Here is a 20,090-nt window from a genome sequence, read left to right as displayed (position 1 = left end):
TTTCTGAAAAAATGTATTTCTATTACTGAAGTATCTCATTTCATTAGACACTTGTGACTAATTGTGGCTGCTTCACTTTTAAAGCTCTTTTATATGCTTGTAAAATGTTCTTTATCCTGTTCAGTTGTATGCTTGCTGCTCTAGCATTGGCCCCCTGAGTATGATATTTCTATGTGACAGTGGCGGCTAGAAGGGAACTTTCAGTGCACAGCAGAAAGTACTCAAATGATCTACTAAAGTAACAGAGGGGGGAAGGGTGTTAGGGAACGTGTTAAATTTAGACTAAACAAATTAGCGTATGGACTGCTGACTCATTCTTGTTTTGCATTCTCAGGGTCAGAGGACCAGAGGTATGTCACCAGCACGTCAACATCAAAGAGACTGAGCAATGGCCTCTGATGCTTGACCACGAAAGGGAAGGTTAAAGGTCAGACAGTAACAGCAATGGTTAAACCAACCCAACCGCATTCAGTGTGATCGTCCGAGCAGGGGACGCCAACAAAGCATCGTTGAGAGAGAGACAGAGACAGAAACACAGAGAGAGAGAGAGAGAGAGAGAGAGACTGCAACAGTGAGAGAGACAGAGCGACAGCGAAAGAGAGTCAGAGGCAGACAGAAAGAGAGCAAGAGCGACAGTGAAGTTTGCGACAGCGAGAGTCAGAGAGACAGACAGAAAGAGAGCAAGAGCGACAGTGAGAGACAGAGACAAACAGAAAGAGAGTGAGAGCAACAGTGAGAGACAGAATAATGGTGAGAGAGAGACAGAAGGAGAGAGTGCAATAGAAAGAGAGAAAGTGACAATGAGAGAGAGATGTATAAACTACTAGAGAGATAGAAAGAGACAGAGAGTGAAAGAGAGAGAGAGACGGAGTGAAAGAGGCTCAGGAAGTTGTGTGTCAGGGCCTATGACTGCTTCGTGTCACACTCAGGAAGCAGCTGAAGCCGGTCTGCGCTATTATAACAGGGAAAGTGACAGAAGCTCGTTGCCACGCAATCGATTTCCGAAGGATGACTTATTTCCCCTGCTTTCTGGCGAGAAAGAGACCCTCTCTTTGATGTGACCGTCAAATGCAATTTGGTTCGAACTCTTTGCAGCCGCACAGAGAGACAGGATACTTACAACATCCAGGATCTTTTCCTCCATCTCGTACACAGTGCAGTCCTGCAGTTAAAGAGAACACATATTTTAGAGGCCACGTCCTGAGTCACGCACACTTAAAGGCTTAAAATATACTATGAAATGCATACAAATACCACGGAATAGAAAAAAAAGAAAAGAAATTCCAGCGCTTGTTAAATAATATGAAGCTAAACATCCGGAAATGGGGAGACTGGAAACGTCCCTCAAATAAACAGTCTGATGATATCGGGGTTTTGAAATTACACGTCTGTGGATATATGGTGACAAGCTAATGACAGGGCATAGTGTGGGGTGACCAATAACCACTAAAGACAGTGCAGAGGGGAGGACGACCCCCCCCCCCCCCCCCCCACCAGAACATTCCAAAGAAAGTGGTACGTTCTACTGTGTATCAGTTCTAAGGGAGTGAGTGAGAGGATCTTTGCTTGGGGTTGCATGGTTACGCCGGGCTGTTGTCCATCACTGAGAACAGAGGGCCTTGGTGAGCTGAATCCAGGAGCCCTTATTAAACTGCCATCTGCTGCATTAATAGAGATGGACACTGCCAGACACTACCATCTCTGTCCCTCCCCCCCTCCCTTTCTCTCACACAAATTCCTATTCAAATCGGCATAACTGGAAAGGCAATCATAAGATATTCTGTTTCCAAGGCACACAAGCGTATACTGTAAATATAAAAATCAATGCCAAAGGGTGGATGGCAGGAGTACTAACGATAGCAATAACAATGGCAAGAATAATAATGATTTTAGCAGTAAGACTGTTAGTAATAAAATTGGCAATGGCAATAGTATTAATGGCTTGTTCCTCTTTGGGTCTTGCGATACCCTGGTTTCCTCATCACTGCTGCTATGGCCGTTTACCCATACCAGGCAGACATGGTGGTAAACGTCCATGCCACAGTGACCATTGTTCTTCTTCAGTCACACCTTTGAATTTCAAGAGGAAGTTTAAATTTCAGAAGCACAGAGACTTCCCTTTAGGCAACCAGAACCTTTAATATCAGCTTTTCTAGAGACCAGGGTGAGCCGTGGAAACTCTCCTTCACTCCTGTCACTCTTCCGCAGTCTATCTGTCTCTCTCACTCACATTCACACTCCTTCTTTCTTTGACTTTCAGTGTGCTGCTGAAGAGGCCAAACTCCCTGGCATGGCACCACCACAGAAATACTGGTTCTCCATTCCCGACAGATACACTGGCAGCCCAAATTATGCATTCTCCATTAATATTCAATGAGGATTCCTTTAGTCAGTGCACTGTTCAATCCAGGCATTTCAGTGCCCGAAAGCCTTGTGTAGCAAGCAGAATGCAGCTGAAGTTATAAACACTTGTGTGCAAGTACTTGCAATAGCCAAGTGGAATTCTTTATAAAAGCATTCCTGAGAAATACCAGAACATAGTTTTTAAGGGGCATGAAGAATTTTACACGCTAACGAATTAAAAACAGGAACTGAACTTTCGCCAGAGGACTCACACTGCCATAGATATTGTACTAAAGCAAAAAAGCCCAGTTTTGTTCATAGGCTGTGAAACCTCTGGTTCGGACAATGTTTGAGGGCGACCCTGCCATGTTCACACGTCCTAGCCTAGCACATTCCACATCCCAAGAGGGAGGACTGGGTCAGCGAACAGATAAACTTAACATGCCGTTCCATTGTTCCGGCTGAATCGAGAAGATTTGCGGGATTATCTTTGAAAGCTGTGGTGGCCGGAGACTGCCGTGTACATACACAGTGCTGCCGAGGACGTCTGCATCAATCCATTTTAAAAAGACGTCTCGTTACGTTCGTATGGAGCGCCGCGGAAGGACGGTCTGTTCGTCGCTTCACGCTAGCGTGCGTTTTTATTAAACATCGGTTTATAATTTTCACTTCACAGCATGCAGCGTCTGGGGCACATGGTGTAAAATAATTACAAAAACATGAGTGGAAAATACTTTAATTCTCAGGACACCTAAATAGGATCTACGTGTAACTTAAATTTCAACAAAGACTACTATTCATTCAAAAGGTATTTAAGTGCGGTTTAGACACAAGATTCCTCTCACGTCATACTTAACACAATGCATTAGTCTAATATACTATTACATTAAAATCTTTAATGGCTTCATTAAGTGGATTTAGCAAGTAGGCTACAAATAGTTTAAACCAGAGGTCACCGACCCTGGTCCTGGAGAGCTACTGGGTCTGCTGGTTTTCGCTGTTACTCTGCACTTAATTAATCAATTAGAGCAGATGATTACACAACTAACTCACCTAACTCACTTTCCTGGGTCTCAACAGGGGGCTGATTTTAAGGTGAAAACAAAAACCAGCAGACCCAGTAGCTCTCCAGGACCAGGGTTGGTGACCTCTGGTTTAAACAGATTGTGAGTAGTAAGACAATAGAAGGATGTGTACCATGTTGTATGCAATCTCAAACTTTGAGATTACCCAATAGACGAAGGAGGAAACAACCAAACCGCTATTCCAGAAGAGGGCAGACTATGCTGGGTCCCTGTGCGCCAGTCGATGTCGCTAACGGTAAAATGAATGCAAGATCGCCTGTGATATGGAACAGGACTGGACACATGCAAGGACTTACACACTGCCACATTTTTTCCCTCCACATTTGAAGTGTGTGTAGCCATGCAGAACAGACAGTCTCATGCTTAGATCTCTTCACCAGAAAAAAACACAAAAAACTATCATGTGATGAGTTTCCTCGTAATAACAACTTCTTGATGTCTTCCACTTCTAACCACTTCACACTGTTAATTACACCTTGGTTCGGTGCTTTTATCCCCAGAACCCGTAAACAGTCTTAAACGCATCCAATTTGTGGTCAGACAAACCCAGATTAACCTGCCTAAGTTTCTCAGAAACTATGCTGCTGCTAAAATACTTACGACTCTTAAAGATCACCTGTACAGCAAGATTGGATCACATTCTTGCATTCATTAATTCGTATTTAAAAAATATTCTCTTAACAATATCATGGTTTTTTTCAGTAGCATTCGCCTCATTTCCCTCACTGAATGTAGGAAGAAGCTGTTATAGGATTTAATATCAGTTGGCACACTGCTTTTGTAGCCTTGAACAATGCACTTTACAACAATTGTTTAGGTAAATAATCACATTGGATAAACTGGTTTTACAGAATAATGTGAAATTAGGAATTGTATTATAAATTGCCCTGGATAAGGGATCATGTTTCGTGTAAATGAAGTACAGGTTTGCCAAGAAATCTTAAGTCTGTATAAACCATATAATCTTTTCTTAAGCCTGCTGTTTGACGTGTGTAGATTAAGAAGACGCAGTTCACTCACGTTATGGCATATTTTAGGAACATGACACCTTGATAAGGGCAACGCATTGTAAGATTACTGTGCATTCAGATTGCTAAAACAGTCACAGCAATGAATAAGAGAAGTTGCCTGATGCCAATTAGTGAGTAGTAATTTTAGTAACGAGACACACATTCTTTACTTTGTGTATTTCTGAACATGACGTGCACGCAATCCAGACCCCAATTTTACAAGAAAACTGCTTCCAGTTCTTTCAGGAAACAATGTAGAGGAATGTTGGCAGGGCTTTCGTTTTTAATACGATCAGCGGTTTTATGAAATGGTAAACCGAGGTTCACACCATTGGGGCCGTTCTCATTAGCGCTGCCGAGATTTTGTTGAGTTCAGCTTGGCGAATTAGCTACACTGAGGTAAATGCCAACGCTTTGGGCAAGTCTGCCCAGAGTGAAGTGGAAAAAGTATTAAGAACTATTAAAGAGGGGGTAGGGTAGGCATGTATTTGGAGATTAGCTTATAGGCTGTGGGAAAAAAACCATACTGACCTGTTGAACTGTGGTTGTCAGTTCCAGACATAGCTGAATAATTTTGTTCTTGGTAGCGGTGAAGTCGCTAATGCCGGTCAGAGGAGTTCTGTATTGACATATAGGAGAGAGAGGCCATAGGTCACTAATTAACTAATGGACAGCTGACCCAACACCCAATCAGATACAGATATAGAATACAGGATCAGCTCAACATGAAACAGTGTTGTGTTGAAAATGAAGACTTTGCTGTTGGCATCATTCTTACAGAATAAAAACACATCTTTTACAATGTGTGCAGGCCAGGGACAAATAAGATAACTCTTCTGATAACATCTGGACAGCAACCAAAGAGCAAACACACATTTCAGATGATCCTGTTAACTTTATTGCACACTGTTCTTTGTCTTCAAAGATGTCCACTTTCTTTCATGACTAGTATTCTAGTAGTTTTAAACATCAGAGAGACTAAAAGACAGGAGTATAAATACTAATTGCACAAGGACTAAACTGTTAAGGTTCTGTGATCATTTAAATAATGTAACTTCATGTAACACACATTATGAGAGATACCTTAATCATATATGGTGTCAAGATAATACCGCCTATATTTCCTCAGCTAAACACTGTACAAGTGAAACTTCTGTACAGTGAAACTTCTCAAATTTTAGGAAACAAAGCAGACAGTTTCGGGTTTCACTGAAAAAGGACTTTGTGGAGGAAAAATTCAGGAAAGGAATAGGTTTGAAACCACAGATGCACGAATGCCCCTGATGGACATTCTTTCGGTGTCTGTCTCCTGACGTCTGGTAGATGTAACATCATATTTCAGAACCACAAATGGTAATCCTCCCCCTAAAAGACTTGCACGCAAGGGGCTCAACAGTAATATTTCAAGAAAACGAGTGTAATATATGAACAGGCTTTGCATTTGGTTCCGTGGATTCAACTTTACAGTCACAGGCAAAGGAATCAACATTTATTTACCATCTGTAAAATGCTTTGATATGTGACCAAATACAAAATTTCAATTTCTAATTAGACTTAATAGTGCCAGATGTATTGGAATAAGGATGAATGGATAGGGAGCACGGGACTGGACTATGGCATAGACTAGCTCGCCAGGTCATGTAGCAGTGGTAGAAACGCTCAGGGTTTTCAAGAGCAGGCTTGAAACAGTGCTACAGTAGATACCATCTAGTGTTCCAAGTAAATGGTGAGCAATTAGGTACCCTTTAATAGTAGGAAAATTGTGAGCATTGTTGGCCTGAATGACCTGACCTGTTCGTCAATGTGATATGTTATACAGCAAGTCACGCATGTTTTAGGATTTAGGAGTGCCAGGTGTACCCTACCTATCCAGCCAGGCGAGCAGGCTCTTTGCTGCTCCAATCAGCTCCACCACAGAGGTGAGGAACTCATTGGGTGGCTTGCCAGAGGTCACCCCCTCATAGGAAGGGTTCTTCCTGCGCTCCCACGCACAGTTGTGGAGGTTGTTGGAAGATGCCCGCATCCGCGCAACCAGATTCTTCAGGTTGTCCGTCTCTACTCCATAGTTCTGGGGGGAATAAGCACAGACGCAATGCTTTTAAATGACATATAATAACAATAACAACGCATACGTAAAGTGAATATGCTCTGTGAGTGAATGCAAAACAAAATCCGCTAATATATTTCTATATCGCAGTCACCAACTGTCAGTGACTGACTACACACAGATAAGGCTTCATGATTATCCTTACTTTTAAGGTCTGACGCTTATCAGCGTCATTCCATTAGATCCTAAACAAAGTATTTGAAAACAAACATTAGCGTTTAATTGTAATCTGCAGTGACACGCCGGATTATAAACATCGAGGTCAGTCCCACGGCCTCTGCAGTGCAAACCGCCCTGCATTCCAGGGGTCTGGCCCGTGACTGTTGCTGGGCTAGCACTGAAACATTCCTCAGACTCCAGTTTACTCTGCACTGCTCGCACATGAAACACTTGTACACACAACTTATAACTATACATACAGACAAATAATTAGTGCTGTCATATTTCACAGACAGTCCATAAATATTTGGACAGCGGCACATTTAAAAAATTTTTTTATTATTATTATTATTTTCTTTGCTAGAAAAATAGGGGGGAATCAATCAAATTAAAGCTGAAATGTTAACCACACAGTGTTTTATTTCAACTGTCTGTTTCCTGGAGTGCAGAGTGAAAAATGTGTCACTGTCCAAATACTTAGACTGTATATACACTGACATGAAAATTAAAGACTCTAGTATGTATCATAAGGATCGCCTAAATGTCTCAACCATATTTCCAACGTTACATGCATTTGAGTTTCAGCCTGATGCCATCATGTGCTAAATATACATTTCTGCTTCTATGTACAGAGCGTTTCACCCCCTGAGGCTCTCTGTCTGTTGAGACATTTAGGCGATCCTTCACCTCTCCCATTCCACCAGAGGGGTGCAAATGGGAGAGGTGAAAAGGTCCACCAATTTCTTCCTTACTAGCTGCAGACCATGGTGTGCACACTCAGGACACACTGCACACCCTGAATCTCCACAACACTGCTCTGGGAAATGGGTTGTTAGTGAGGTACAATGGTTGGGGGAACTGTGGCCTGTATGAGAAAGCAGGATTACCGAGTCAGCACAGAGTAAAAATCCAGAACCCTCCCAAATCTGGAACATGGACTGAATTAAGAAGAGCTGTTCTGGGGCTTTACTCTGGACAGGAGCATCTGCTCAACGCTAAACAGCCAGTCAGCGAGACAGCATCTGCATTTCATCCTATCTCTGCAAAAACTGTCATGTCAGCCTTCCTTTATTGAGAACCCTTGGCCAGTTTAACCACGTGGCCAAATGTCTGGGGCCCAGAACCGCCAAGGAGGCGTCGTTGCATTTATGAGCCTGCCCTGCCAACTGCAGTGGATGACTGAGACCGAATCTCAGGCATTACCATCAAGGGAAGGTATACATCTGTCCAGACCTGGGGCCCGACTAGGCTGGTCACAACTGATCTGGCAAATCTCAGCACTGCAGATCCTTTAGAGTCACTAGACAGCATATGGGCTTTTCTTGGAAGAACGGAAGAATGCAGGAAAAAACACGGCTGTCAGAAACGCATCCCAGCAAGCGGCTTTTCTTCTTTAATGTGAAGATTAAAAGAAAAACCAAAGACAGCGCGCTTCAGACAGAGGTTACCAAGGCAGTCTAGAGGGTGGTGGAGCTTGGATACCAGCATTATGACAAGAGCCTCAAACTGCTAAGAATCGGAGGCGCTGAAGGAAACAACCCAGAGCGAGTCCCTCGGAATCGTTCCCCCATGAATCATTTGTCTGACAGACGCCGGGGGTGAGAGACAGAGCGAGGGAGATTCAGTTAATTCCTCAGCGTCAGGCCAAATGGTGGACACCCGGAGTCGTTACAGATCAAAAACCCGTCCTTCCTTAATCACCGGAAGGGTAATGAGGCCCAGACGCAGGCCGTCGGCCGTACGCGTTTGTGTCCCTGCTCTGGTCCACGGCACCCTCCGTTTTAAACCCGGGGGCACGGATTCAAGCCCCAAGGGGATGAACGGATGGAAGGAGAGGGAGAGAAGAGGGGGAGCGACAGACAAAGGAGTGCACGCGAGGCCGTGGAATGGCCGTGCTGATGGATGGAGGTGTCAGGTCGACTTCCTGAGCGCTGTCCCGTTTTCTAAGGAAAGGGGCGCCGGCTGTGCTTCCTGTCGGCGGGACACAGGAAGTGGGGCACGCATCACCTGCTTTGCGGAAACGACCGGAATGTAACCGTGAGGGCCTTCACACCCAGGCTGAGGGGCGGGGGGGGGGGGGGGGGGGGAGGGGTCACAGACAGGTGGGGGAAGGGAGAATGGGAGGGCCCATCTGTTTCCTGCTCTTCAGCAGATACTCCTCTGGCAACTTCGACCACGCAAAGCTCGTCTCATGACTTGTTGTTTCCACCCCGTTCTTTTGACACTGAAGTCAGCTCCATAGCCACCCGGGGGAAAAGTTACAGGCCAATTTCCCGTGTATCTGAAAATAACTTTCTGAAAACGCTGATGCGGGAGGTTTCAGTTTGCAGGCTTTGTTGTGGGTTGTGGGTCACAGCTCTATAGAAAATTTAAGATTTTAAACAAGAGATTGTTTTATGGTTTTAAGGCATAGTGCAGATGACAGAGCGTTTAGACACGCAGGGCCCCCTCTACAGGGTTGGCTTAGAATTGAGTGCAGTGTTGAAGCTCCATAGACTCAGGAGCTTCAGTGCAGTCACACCATAGGAGCCTCCGGGTGTGACAGCTGTTTCTCACATCACCAGAAACATGAGCTACAAGCTATAGTTTAACATGCTGAGCACATCCCTCACACACATGCACACACTGAAGCACGCAACACATGCTCATAGGGCACGCACGCACATAGGCAGACCACAAAACAAAACAAAGAAATGGACCAAAACGTGTACGTGTTCACAATGGTGTCAATGTTCAACGCTATTGCCATTTCAACAGCAGCCTCCTTCAATAGGATTACAGAATGACTGTCATTTTTCACATCATTCCTCTATTACCAGCTCCGTTTGAGTAACTGATGCAGGGATTTTACACCATCCAAAAAGCAACAAGAGGAGTAGGATCTTATCCTACAGGGTAACAGGGCTCTCACATAGGTGAGAGAAGTGAATATTATTCGTATCCCACCTCTCCTCTTCCCTTGAGCATGACGGTGACATCATAAGAGCACGCCATCGAGTCCGAAGCTCGGGTCTGACCCGGCACGGAGGGCCTGTTTATCCGCAGTCAGCCAGGAACGATCCCTCCTGCCGACCTTTTGCAGAGTCAAAGCCGGCCCCCGAGTGACAGCTGCTCGAGACCAGCCAGGGGCCCTTTCCCAATAAAGACCAAAGCCCGGGTAACGCGCTGGCCGAACGTCAGGAGCCATCGTTTGCGCATTACTGTCAGTACGCGCCCGCGTATTAAAGCGCTCGGCTCCGTCCGGGAGCGGCGGAGGGCCTTTGGCAGGCGTTCACGATAGGAGCGCGTCAGAGAAACACAGAGGCGACACCGCTCCGCTTCCCCTGGCGCCGTGCCCGGTCTCAGCACCGCCGCTACCCGCAGGCCCCAAAAATGGAAACGCTGGCGCCGCCGCGAAGTCACGGCAACCATCCGACTGAAAGGTTGCCCTATCAGCCGATTCGCTCCTCGAAATGTCCGTCATCGCATTAGAGCTTATCAGTGGAGGAGGTGTCGGCCCGACACCTGCCAGAGTGCAGGCACATTTTGGATCGATGATGGTACTGCCAGTTCTCAGCGCTGGCGGATCTTTTGATAACACAGCCCTGTTAAAGGAGCAAAGACACTTCCTGTGTCCGGGGATCAAAAGTCACTCGAGCTTTAGAAGTTGTTGAGGGCCGAACTAATGCAAGACAACAGCTGTACTTATACAAGAGCCTTGTCGGCCATCTTGTTTTCTTCCCGCTGTCAGGGAAGATTAACGCACCTACTGTACACTTCCTGTTCCTTGTCCAACATAAGTTAATGCTTGTTAACATTCTACACACAACTAACCACTTTGGGTTGACAGGCCCGTTTGTAACCATACTGCGTGTGGGCTTGACCGTATTACAAGAAAAAAATGGGCACAAACTCATATTTTGGCTTGATGTGGATTAATTGCCAGCAAAGTCTGTGCAGTTACATAGGTTAAATGGAGTGCTTTATAGCATTGACCTTCTACTCATACATGTTCTGCTATCAGAGGAAAGCCTAGAAGCAGTGTGCTTGGCTAGCTCATACACAAACAATAGATTTTTCCCTCTTGGTACATAGGGCAGACATAAAAAAAAAAAACAGAAGCAAGGAAGGTCCTGCTGGAGGTCCAGCAACTATAACATAACATAATGGGACGGAAATAAGGTCAATTAACATAGTGAATGTAATAATTGCGCTGTTTGTCTTGGGAGCACAGTGCATGCGTTTGAATACGAGCTGAAATATGCACAGGGACCCGTAATTCTACAGCGCTGAACACTGTACGCGTGACCGCAGTGTGAGAACTGAAGCTCAGTGTGTTTCTTTCTTTGCCCCTTTCATGTTTACGAGGGGCCCGAGGGCCGTAAATTCTGCCCGAGCCGCACTTGTAATTGACTGAAGGGCCTCTGGAGCACAGAGAGAGCCCTGGCCCTGTGACCCTGCCCCCCTGGGCTCCCTGGTGTGGCGCTGGGAGAGGAGAGGGATAGGGGTGTGAACACGGGGAAGGCGACAGCTGATCGGACATTCCTCTGTGTGTGTCTGTGTGAGTGAGGTACTGAGAGAGAGAGAGAGAGAGAGAGAGAGAGAGACAGAGAGAGAGAGAGATCCCTTCATCCCTCCCCACTGAATCCATTCTCCTGCCGAGAGGCTCACACCATAGCTATGAGGCCTTAGTCATGTACTGGGCTCAGTAATGCTCATCCCTCAGTAATGTACTGTATGTTACTGGGCTGACAACCTCAGCCTCTGTTCAGACTGCTGCACTCTTTACTTTAAATTTTTTCACTTATACACTTCACTATTCAGTCCAAAAAATCTATTGAGACTGACATGACCTGGCCTTATGTTTTCATAAAGATTTATATTTTACCTTAGAATTACACCAAATTCTTCCCGGTCTCTGAGTAAGTCTCTCCCAGCTCGGTTAAGTGCATGAATTTTATCTCGGACACAATCATGTCTGTCTGTATTGGGAGTTTCCTGTGCCCCTATAGTCCAGTGAGTGACGCGTGACTGATCTTGATTCTGATTAAGTGGTCGGTCTGGTTTCTTTGCAAGAGTAGAAACAATATGCCCCCACCCCCAATGAGTGTATGGACCATATACTCCTGTGCCTCTTCTCTAATGAATGACTGGGAGTGTGACAACATGCTTCCTAATTCTCTCTTTCTTTGTCAGGCTTTTTGACAAACACAGATATACAAATGTCCTCAAATGGCCCAGATTTTCTTATACTATGACCCCAATGTTTTTGCTGATTGGGTCTGGCAGTGTGTAATAAGGTAAATCTGCCAAATGTCAGTATAGCTGCCCTCACTGAAGATCTAACAAGGTAATTAACATTGATTAAGCAGTATTTAAATAAATGTAAGACTATCATGAGTGTGGTAAAATGGCTGCAATCCAACTAATTCTCCTGCCAAGTCTGAACGGAGTAGGTAAGACAATAATGTCTCCCGTGCTCCTCTTTCGATATCTTCTTGCTTGTTATATTGAATTATTGAGTACTAATTGTTGGTTTATGTGTACTTATTATTATTGAGATAATTAACATTAATCTTTCAGATAAATGTATCAATAGTCAAGTGCACCACTCCATGATACAATGACAATTTTTACAATCATACACAACTGCCAGCTATACATGATAAAAATCAAACAATTATCTACAACCATACCAAACTGATGGCTTTACTTTATGTTGAGACTGCTTCTAAAGGTCTGAATTCCAGGTTACAAACCTGGACACCAAGACAGCCGGGCCCCACAAAACACAATGCTTGTGGGCAACAACATTCTTTCCCAGTAGCTAACACTGGAAATGTCAGAGCCTGTGCTTAAAGGTCAATGTGCAAAGTGAATGTTATCAAACAGGCTTGTATCCCGCCCATCGTTTCACTTCCTGACACCATTGTGGCTTGGAACAGAAGTGGTATGAAAGTGAAATGTGGTATGGACAAACGCAAGGCCACGACATTCAAATGGTAAATGGTTGGCATTTATATAGTGCCTTTATCCAAAGTGCTTCTCATTCACCCATTCATAGACACACTCACACACAAATGGTGATTGGAGCAACCAGCTCGTCAGGAGCATTTAGGAGTCATTTAGGTGTCTTGCTCAGGGACACTTCAACACAGCCCGGGCAGGGGATCGAAACGGCAACCCTCCGACTGCCAGACAACAGCTCTTAGTGCCATGTCGCCCCATACTGAACATGAGGCAAAGACACATTCTGAGTGTATAGTGCCCAATACATATGGTATGTTAATAGTCTGGATTTAGCTCTGTTAAATATAGTTCTATAGGGATTATTGACAGAATTATACATATACCCACTGAAATCGTGCTTTCGAGTATGTGGGTGTGTTTACGGCAGCCAAAAATGATTTCTCAGCATAAAGAAACGGAAGCACCATTAATAGAAAGAAAGGAACCTGCCAGGTCCTGACTAAATCAGAAACTAGTAGGAGGCACACAGTTCTCACTGTATCGAAAGTTACCATTTTCAAGGAATTAAATAAGTATAGGTCTGGGGATGCAAATTTCTCAACGGGGCATGGGGATGAATATGTAGTAATTGTAATGGAGGGATAGTCCCAAACTACTGACTAAACACGAGGACAAACACAAGTTCTCACTGGGCATGGGGTAATGGAGGAAAGACAAACATGTTATGTTTGGATACGAAGCTGTGGGTCGCCTTTAAAAACACACTGACCAGAGCGCACAGCAGGTCCACAGCTTCCAGCACGAGCTCCTGGTGGCCGATCCTGGCGACTCCCAGCTCCTCCAGGTCAGGGTGCGAGATCTTCAGCAGCTGCTCGCCGTTTATCTTTTCCAGCTCAAAGCCACGGACGTACTGCTGAAGGTTGTCGTCCAGCCCTGGGAGAGAGAAGGAAAGAGAGGTGGAGAGGGAAAGAGGAAAGAAATAGAGAGAAGGTCAGACAAAGATCCCCTTTCATGGATAGAGCATGGCTTCATAACATCATGACTCCGTCAGACCAGATCACCGGATCAAACGGCCAGAGTGTGGCCATACTTGCATTGCTAGACCGCCACCACACTTTAGGACTTTTACAACCCTGCGCCACATGACCAGTTCTTCAGATACCACCCAACCCTCCAGTCTACACAAGACGAAGAGGTCCATCAGACCTCATCCGTTCAAAAACCTCTGGGAACAAACAAACATCTATCTCAAAGAGCGGTACCCTCCAGCACACTTGTTTGTGTAAATAGTGGAGACCTAACAAATGCAACATCTGACGGGTGGAAGGGGGAGGGGGGGGGGGTCATAAATATCACATAGGTTGAACCCCCACCCACCTTTGTTTGGAGAGCTAACCGACAGATGGCTGCGGGCCTACCATGGAGAGAGGCAGCTAATACAGCGGTAGACACTGCCCGTGTTTGCTGAACTTGATGTGACTGTACGGAGTGACTTTTCTTCAGAAAAAAACAAGAGCCGAGGAGGCGCGACTGAAAAACGACGCCATTTGCAGCTCCACATCTGAACTTTACAGCCCAATTAGTGCGGAGCTCTTGTGTAATTGGAAGAGGTTTAAAGGAGCCTCTGTCAGGACATCTGGTTTTGTCCCACACATAATCCGCTTGCTGAGTAACATGGTACCTCTGGTATTCTGATTAATGCGTTTCTGCGAATTCACAAAAGGGAACTTGCAAAACAAAAGGCAGTCAACTACTTTAGAGTCGTCCTAGAACTCTACAGAAAGCTTTACAATATGGAAAAGAACATAAACCACGTGGATCTGTTTGTATTCATGTAGGTGAATAGCACACAGCTGTGGAAGGAAACAATAAGGAACATTTCAGTTTACCCTCCCCCTAAACCGACAGATGCGGACCCTTCCTCGCATCACAAGCTATATAATGGAAGAAACCACTGTAGTCTTGGGGAGGTACATTAATGTGGGAGTTAACATGCTGTTGGAAGGCAAAGCATGGAACAAGAAGCATGTACCTAGAGAGCATCAGGAGACACTTAATTGTTCTCCTGCTGTTAAGTAGGGTTTACAACAGTCTGGAAAACCTAGGAAATGCTCAAATAATTAGCTCCATAAAACTACCTTAGACCCAACCAATAGTACCCATCAGGAAGTATTAGTGCAATTCTAATTGCCAATTGGAGTCATCATCATACTAGTGTGAGAACTGGGGGAGAACTGCGCCTGGGGTGTCCTGTTACTCACTGCTAAAGCTGTAAAAGTGCTTAACTGACAAACACGGTTGAACTGTGCAGAATTAGGTTTCAGATACTCGAGAGGGTTAACCTGTCGGCACTCTGGGACAAAGAGGTGGCAATCACACGATATTGTGCTGCAGAAAATAGCATAATTTTCACCCAACAGTACAAAACCACACACATTCACATGCACGTACATGTTGCTAGACAGGCCTATGTCTACACAGAAAGGTAACAGGTAATCACAGCCAAAGCTGACTAAACTATGAGACACAATCAAAGTATTATCATAACGACAATCACAACACCTCTCTTGTCCTCAGAGAATGCTTTATGCACATCTGCACGCAAAAACAAGACAGCCATTATCTTGCTTGTTTTTGTTGAAGGACATGAACTCAAAACAGTTCCTAAAAAGTTTGGAAGGAAAACATGTCTAATGTTTTGATAATAAATGACATTCACCGTTTGCTCTGGTTAGCGACGGAAGAGGTTCATTTTTCTCTCGAGAATTCCCAGGACCGCTTTCCACAGTTTACCTTCACTCTACCTTCAGACTTTGAATGAGTCTGCAAAATCACTTCAAAAGAAAACCAAAGCATGACCGAGACACTTCAGCACACTAAATTCAGCCCAACGCAAACAAAGCTGCGCTAATGGTCCTGCTACAGAGGCATTTAAAAACACACATCAGCTGTAGCTTTTCATTTAATTAAAAAAATGACTACATTCTTCTGTTTTTCAAACCCAAATCCTCTGGTTGTGTTTAGCATGCTGTCAGAAGCCCGCTTTCTGTCGAAATTTGGGCTGTCGGAGGATTGGAAGGCATCTCAGATTACAGACCTACTGCAACTGCTCTTTCTTGACAATTTTCCTTAATTGCCGTGTCACTCGGTGACACAAGACCGACATTAGTATCTACGAGAGAGCCTAATCGGTACCAAATGCGTTTGATCCTGGCAGCTTGGGAAACAAACTGCATCCCGCCACTGACAGGACAAAATAACCATCTATTCCCAGAAAACAAAGCTTGCATCGCGTCCGTTTCAGCAGATGTCTGCCCTCCTCTCTTTCCCTTCTGCCCACAACCAAAAGCCTGAAGAGTGAAATTCCAGGTCATGTTGAGCCCTGACTGGGGTCTTGGAATCTAATTGGAATGGATTAATGATCCGATTATGGACTTCAAATGGCTCCCTCCCACCTGCCCTTGGCTCACGCTAATGGGAGCCCACGGGGAGAAGAACACAGACCTTCCGGTCACAATCAATTACACACCGAGGCCCCCAGGGCCTGGCTCAACCCGTCCCTCCTCATAACGGCACTCCCACACAGTGTCGGCAAAAACCTTATTAAACATTTACAGGCAGCCACCAGCCACTTGAGTGCTGTGCAGCTATCGTCTTACCTTCAGAAGATAACAACAGAGAGAGACTAAAGACAAGACGAGCCCCCAGTGCACAGTTCTGGGAGGAGCAAACGCAGAAGGGTGACACAGCCATCCTGACAATGTCACTGAAGGCTGTGGTTTCCGTATCAGGATGCCCATCAGATAGGTGAAAACCTCAACCAGTGAAGACAGAAATCAGAAAAACAAAGACTCTCAAAATTCGACATTATAAAGAAAATCAAGAGTTACAGCTTAAAGAATCAAAGAAAGTACAAAGACCAAGGTTATGTTGGTTTTTTGAATTACAGTTATTCCTTCTTATTTCTGGTTGTACATACCCCAACCTGAAATCTTAATAAATCTTAATCTGGATCTGAAAGCTTAATAGTTGAATGATGGGTAGTCTCTCACTCTGTTCAAGGCTTGACTGCCACAACACAATGATCCCAACAGATTCTGCAAAAAGATCCTTCTCGCGAGCATGGTTTAAACATTTTACATGTCCTTTCAGGGTCATTCTTGGCATCTAAGCTGTAACTTTAGGAGCAAAGTTCCATTTCACAGTGTCCTGCTTTAGAAGACCGATTTTTGTCAGACTTATAGGATGGAAATCCTCAAAATCAGAGCCCAAAGCCCCCATACTCTTCTGGCCACCCAGTCTCTGGTGGTACCTTTCAAAGGACCACGAGTGAGAGCCTTGTCCAACAGGTTCAATACACAACAAAGACCTTGTCCAGACCTGATGGGAATGTTTCAGATGGACAGCTGCAAAAGTCCCCACCAGTTCTGTTTCAGTCTCAATGTCAACCTATCTAGACAAGACTACAGGCTTCTGAACAGGAAGCACCCGCAAATTAGGCTGCCAAGCACGTAAAATACCCAGCAACATAAATCATGACTCCTGTCTCAATAAAACAGCCCCTTTACAGAATCAAGGCAGAAAAAACCTAATGCTAACTCATTTCTCATCTGAATTGCAGCCTGGGAAGAGATTATGGAATGACAAAAAACTCCACAATCTGATTTAACATAATTTTTTTTAAAGACAACAGCATACCAGGACAGTATTTTGAATTCAGCAATAGACATATTATGGTTTCACGGCGGAATTGTGCAAGTCAAAACACGATCCGGGGAAGCAATGTTCAAAGACCGTCTACTAAATAGATACCTAAAACACGCTTATTCAATGTGACCTTTGGCTTCCTAGCACCATCTCTGGGTGAAAAAGCATGCAATAATTGCAGAATTAGGTGGGCCGTGTCTTCCCTCGACTTCCCTAAGTGATCCTTGATCTAATCAATGGTGAATCCTACACCATTTGCGGTAATGCGCAACAGCTTTTTCGGTGACCTGCACATCTGCTCCGGCCGGATGAGACCCGACACCACGCTTCCCACATGAAAGCCACGCTGGAACCGGCCTCTAAAAACCAGCACAGCCTGCGTACACCCCCTCCCAATCCCCTCCAAGACCCACATTGCGAATGGGCCTAGTGTAGAATCGGAGAAGACTACCTTCTCAGGGTTTAATTACAGATGGGAGAATACTTTTTGTCTTTCTCTTACAGTAGAAAGGCCCCCTCCCCGTTCCCCATGGGTGTTCTTATTCCGAGCTCGACATCGACCCTCCTTCTCCGCAGAGAGGACAGTGGGAACACCGAGGAGCACAATAGGAGGGAACTGTAACTCTTGGTGGCTTTTAAACCCGCCAACCTGTGGGGAACAGTGGAATGCTCATTGTTCTCTGAGTTCTATTGAGGGAATTCCAAGATTCCCCACAATGGCTCAGTGTCTCCCATTGACAGCAGAAAAAAGAATTAACTGAATGAGCACTTTTGTCTTTTTTTTTTTTTTTTTTTTCAATGCACAAATTCAGATGGGGAAAACAAAGGAAGTTGCATTTTGTCATGTGTAAAAAGGACTCACTTTAGTCATAAGTCATCCATTCAACACACATGAAAATACACCGTTGGGATGAAAGGACATCCCATATTACTTCAAATAATCACTGCCCTCGAATAAATGCCACTCGTGCACACAGCTTGTATGGAAAATGGGAGCTTTGAAATAAATGTTGGTCTATGTTTGTGAGCATGGTCAATAAAATAAGGGCATGCTAGCTGTGACCTGCCTCATTCAGTTGACCAGGACCTGTCTGCCCTATGATTTAAACCAGCTGAGAAGAGGAATAGGCTTTAGATTGTGCAAGATAAACAAATAGATAGTTAAAGGAAATGGAGAGAAAGAGAGGATGGAGGAGAGGAAATGCGGTTTCAATACTCATGTCTTTCTTGACAGACAGCAAGGCGGAGTTCGCCACAGAACAAAAACCAACCAGACAGGTTCACTTTAGTCTCGCCTAATTTACATGTCTGCCGCACACAGGTTTCAGAACAGAAGTAGTTCATGGCCACCAAATTTGGCTGTTCCTACAGGCTTGAGGCTACTAGAAAAACATCAACACAAACCTTTTACCCAAAACAAGAGTGTTTATGTTTATGAGTATATTTTTAAACAGCAAAAAAAAAAAAAAAGGGTCAGTATTTGGGAATTTGGGAATTTGACAATAACCCAGTCTCCACTTTGATTCTCAACAGCAACCAAGCATAGCCAACACGCTTTCATTGTACACAAAAATAAACAAACTGTACGGTCTAGTATTTTTGCTCTGGTAAATGCTAGTTTGCAACTGGCCGCAGTCACTCACGGAACAAACTGTGGATTGGCTTGCTTCTCCAAAGGGATGGGATATTCTGCAGAGGCTAAATGTCACCAGTCGCTGCACGTATTTTTCTTCACGTTAAATAAACAATGTGGCAGGCGAGTGCAGTTTTGAGTGCCTCGCAAATCCTCGTGCTACTGAAGGTCTGTGTGGAAGTCAGCAAACACACGTGCTGCAGCTGAAGCCCAGAATGAATGACAGCAGATGAATTGCACCCAGATTCCATCAATGGTGTCAGTAAAAACTGCTACTCAGTCAGTCAGCAGTGAGACTATAACTCATGACTCTTTATTTTATTTATTTATTTATTTGTACTTGTCATTGGCTTTTAGAGCAACAAAATGCATCCTCTGCATTTAACCCATCCTAATTACTCAGGCCCAGGGACCAACTCCAGGTGTAACTCCAGTGCCGAGGCCAGTGCCTTGGTCAGAACAATGGTAGGAGTAACCTAACCTATCCTGTCTTTGGACTGTGGGAGGAACCCAAAGTACCCAGGAGGAACCCAGACTGGAAGAACATGAAATCTCCACACAGAAAGGCCCAAACGAGGCTGGAACCCAGATCCTTCTTGCTGTGAGGCAACGGTACTACACACTGCGCCACTGTGCTGCTCGTAGCCAAGCTGCCAGGTTACATGCTCAGTACTTCTCCCTGCCTCTGCTCCCGTCTGTTTTCTGTCCAAAAGCATTTAATCTGGGCCAACCAGGGGGGGACATGTAGTCCTCTTTGTGAGACGAAGCAAAAAGGAATACTTGTTCATGTTGAACAATGAACCTGACATCGCTTTAACAAATTTTCTAATAATCAGCTCCCCAACTACCATTCCCTGTCCAAAGTGCAATTGTATACGTGTTGTGTGTGTGTGCTTTATGTGCTAAACCCAACATTAATAGTGTCCCTTTCTCTTTTGTGTTGGAACCAGGGGAAGACAAAGGCAGTGACCCCAACTCTATGGCTATGAGTGAGGGTGACAAGACAGGCTAAACGCACAGTGTTCCTGAATCCATGGCAACCTGGCTGACTGATGCAGCTTTGAGATAGAATGGGCAGAGAAGCAGAGATCCTTCAG

At 44.8% G+C, this 20,090-nt stretch overlaps 1 protein-coding gene across 4 annotated transcripts in view; it reads right to left on the bottom strand.

Moving 5' to 3' along the window:
• cnksr3 (cnksr family member 3) overlaps positions 1–20,090 on the bottom strand; it is a 37,935-nt gene that overhangs the window by 8,231 nt on the left and 9,614 nt on the right. For all 4 annotated transcript variants that reach the window (XM_061241958.1, XM_061241957.1, XM_061241959.1 and 1 more), the window contains 4 exons: positions 13,423–13,586; positions 6,304–6,506; positions 4,970–5,057; positions 1,121–1,162 (listed from right to left, as the gene is read on the bottom strand). In XM_061241958.1, the coding sequence (XP_061097942.1) occupies positions 1,121–1,162; positions 4,970–5,057; positions 6,304–6,506; positions 13,423–13,586 (497 nt within the window). The remainder of the gene's footprint in view (positions 1–1,120; positions 1,163–4,969; positions 5,058–6,303; positions 6,507–13,422; positions 13,587–20,090) is intronic.

Source organism: Conger conger, chromosome 5 (genome assembly GCF_963514075.1).
Source record: "Conger conger chromosome 5, fConCon1.1, whole genome shotgun sequence".
Lineage (NCBI taxonomy): Eukaryota > Metazoa > Chordata > Actinopteri > Anguilliformes > Congridae > Conger > Conger conger.
The sequence above is the reverse complement of the archived record's forward strand: the minus strand, read 5'-3'. Positions and strand labels throughout refer to the sequence as shown.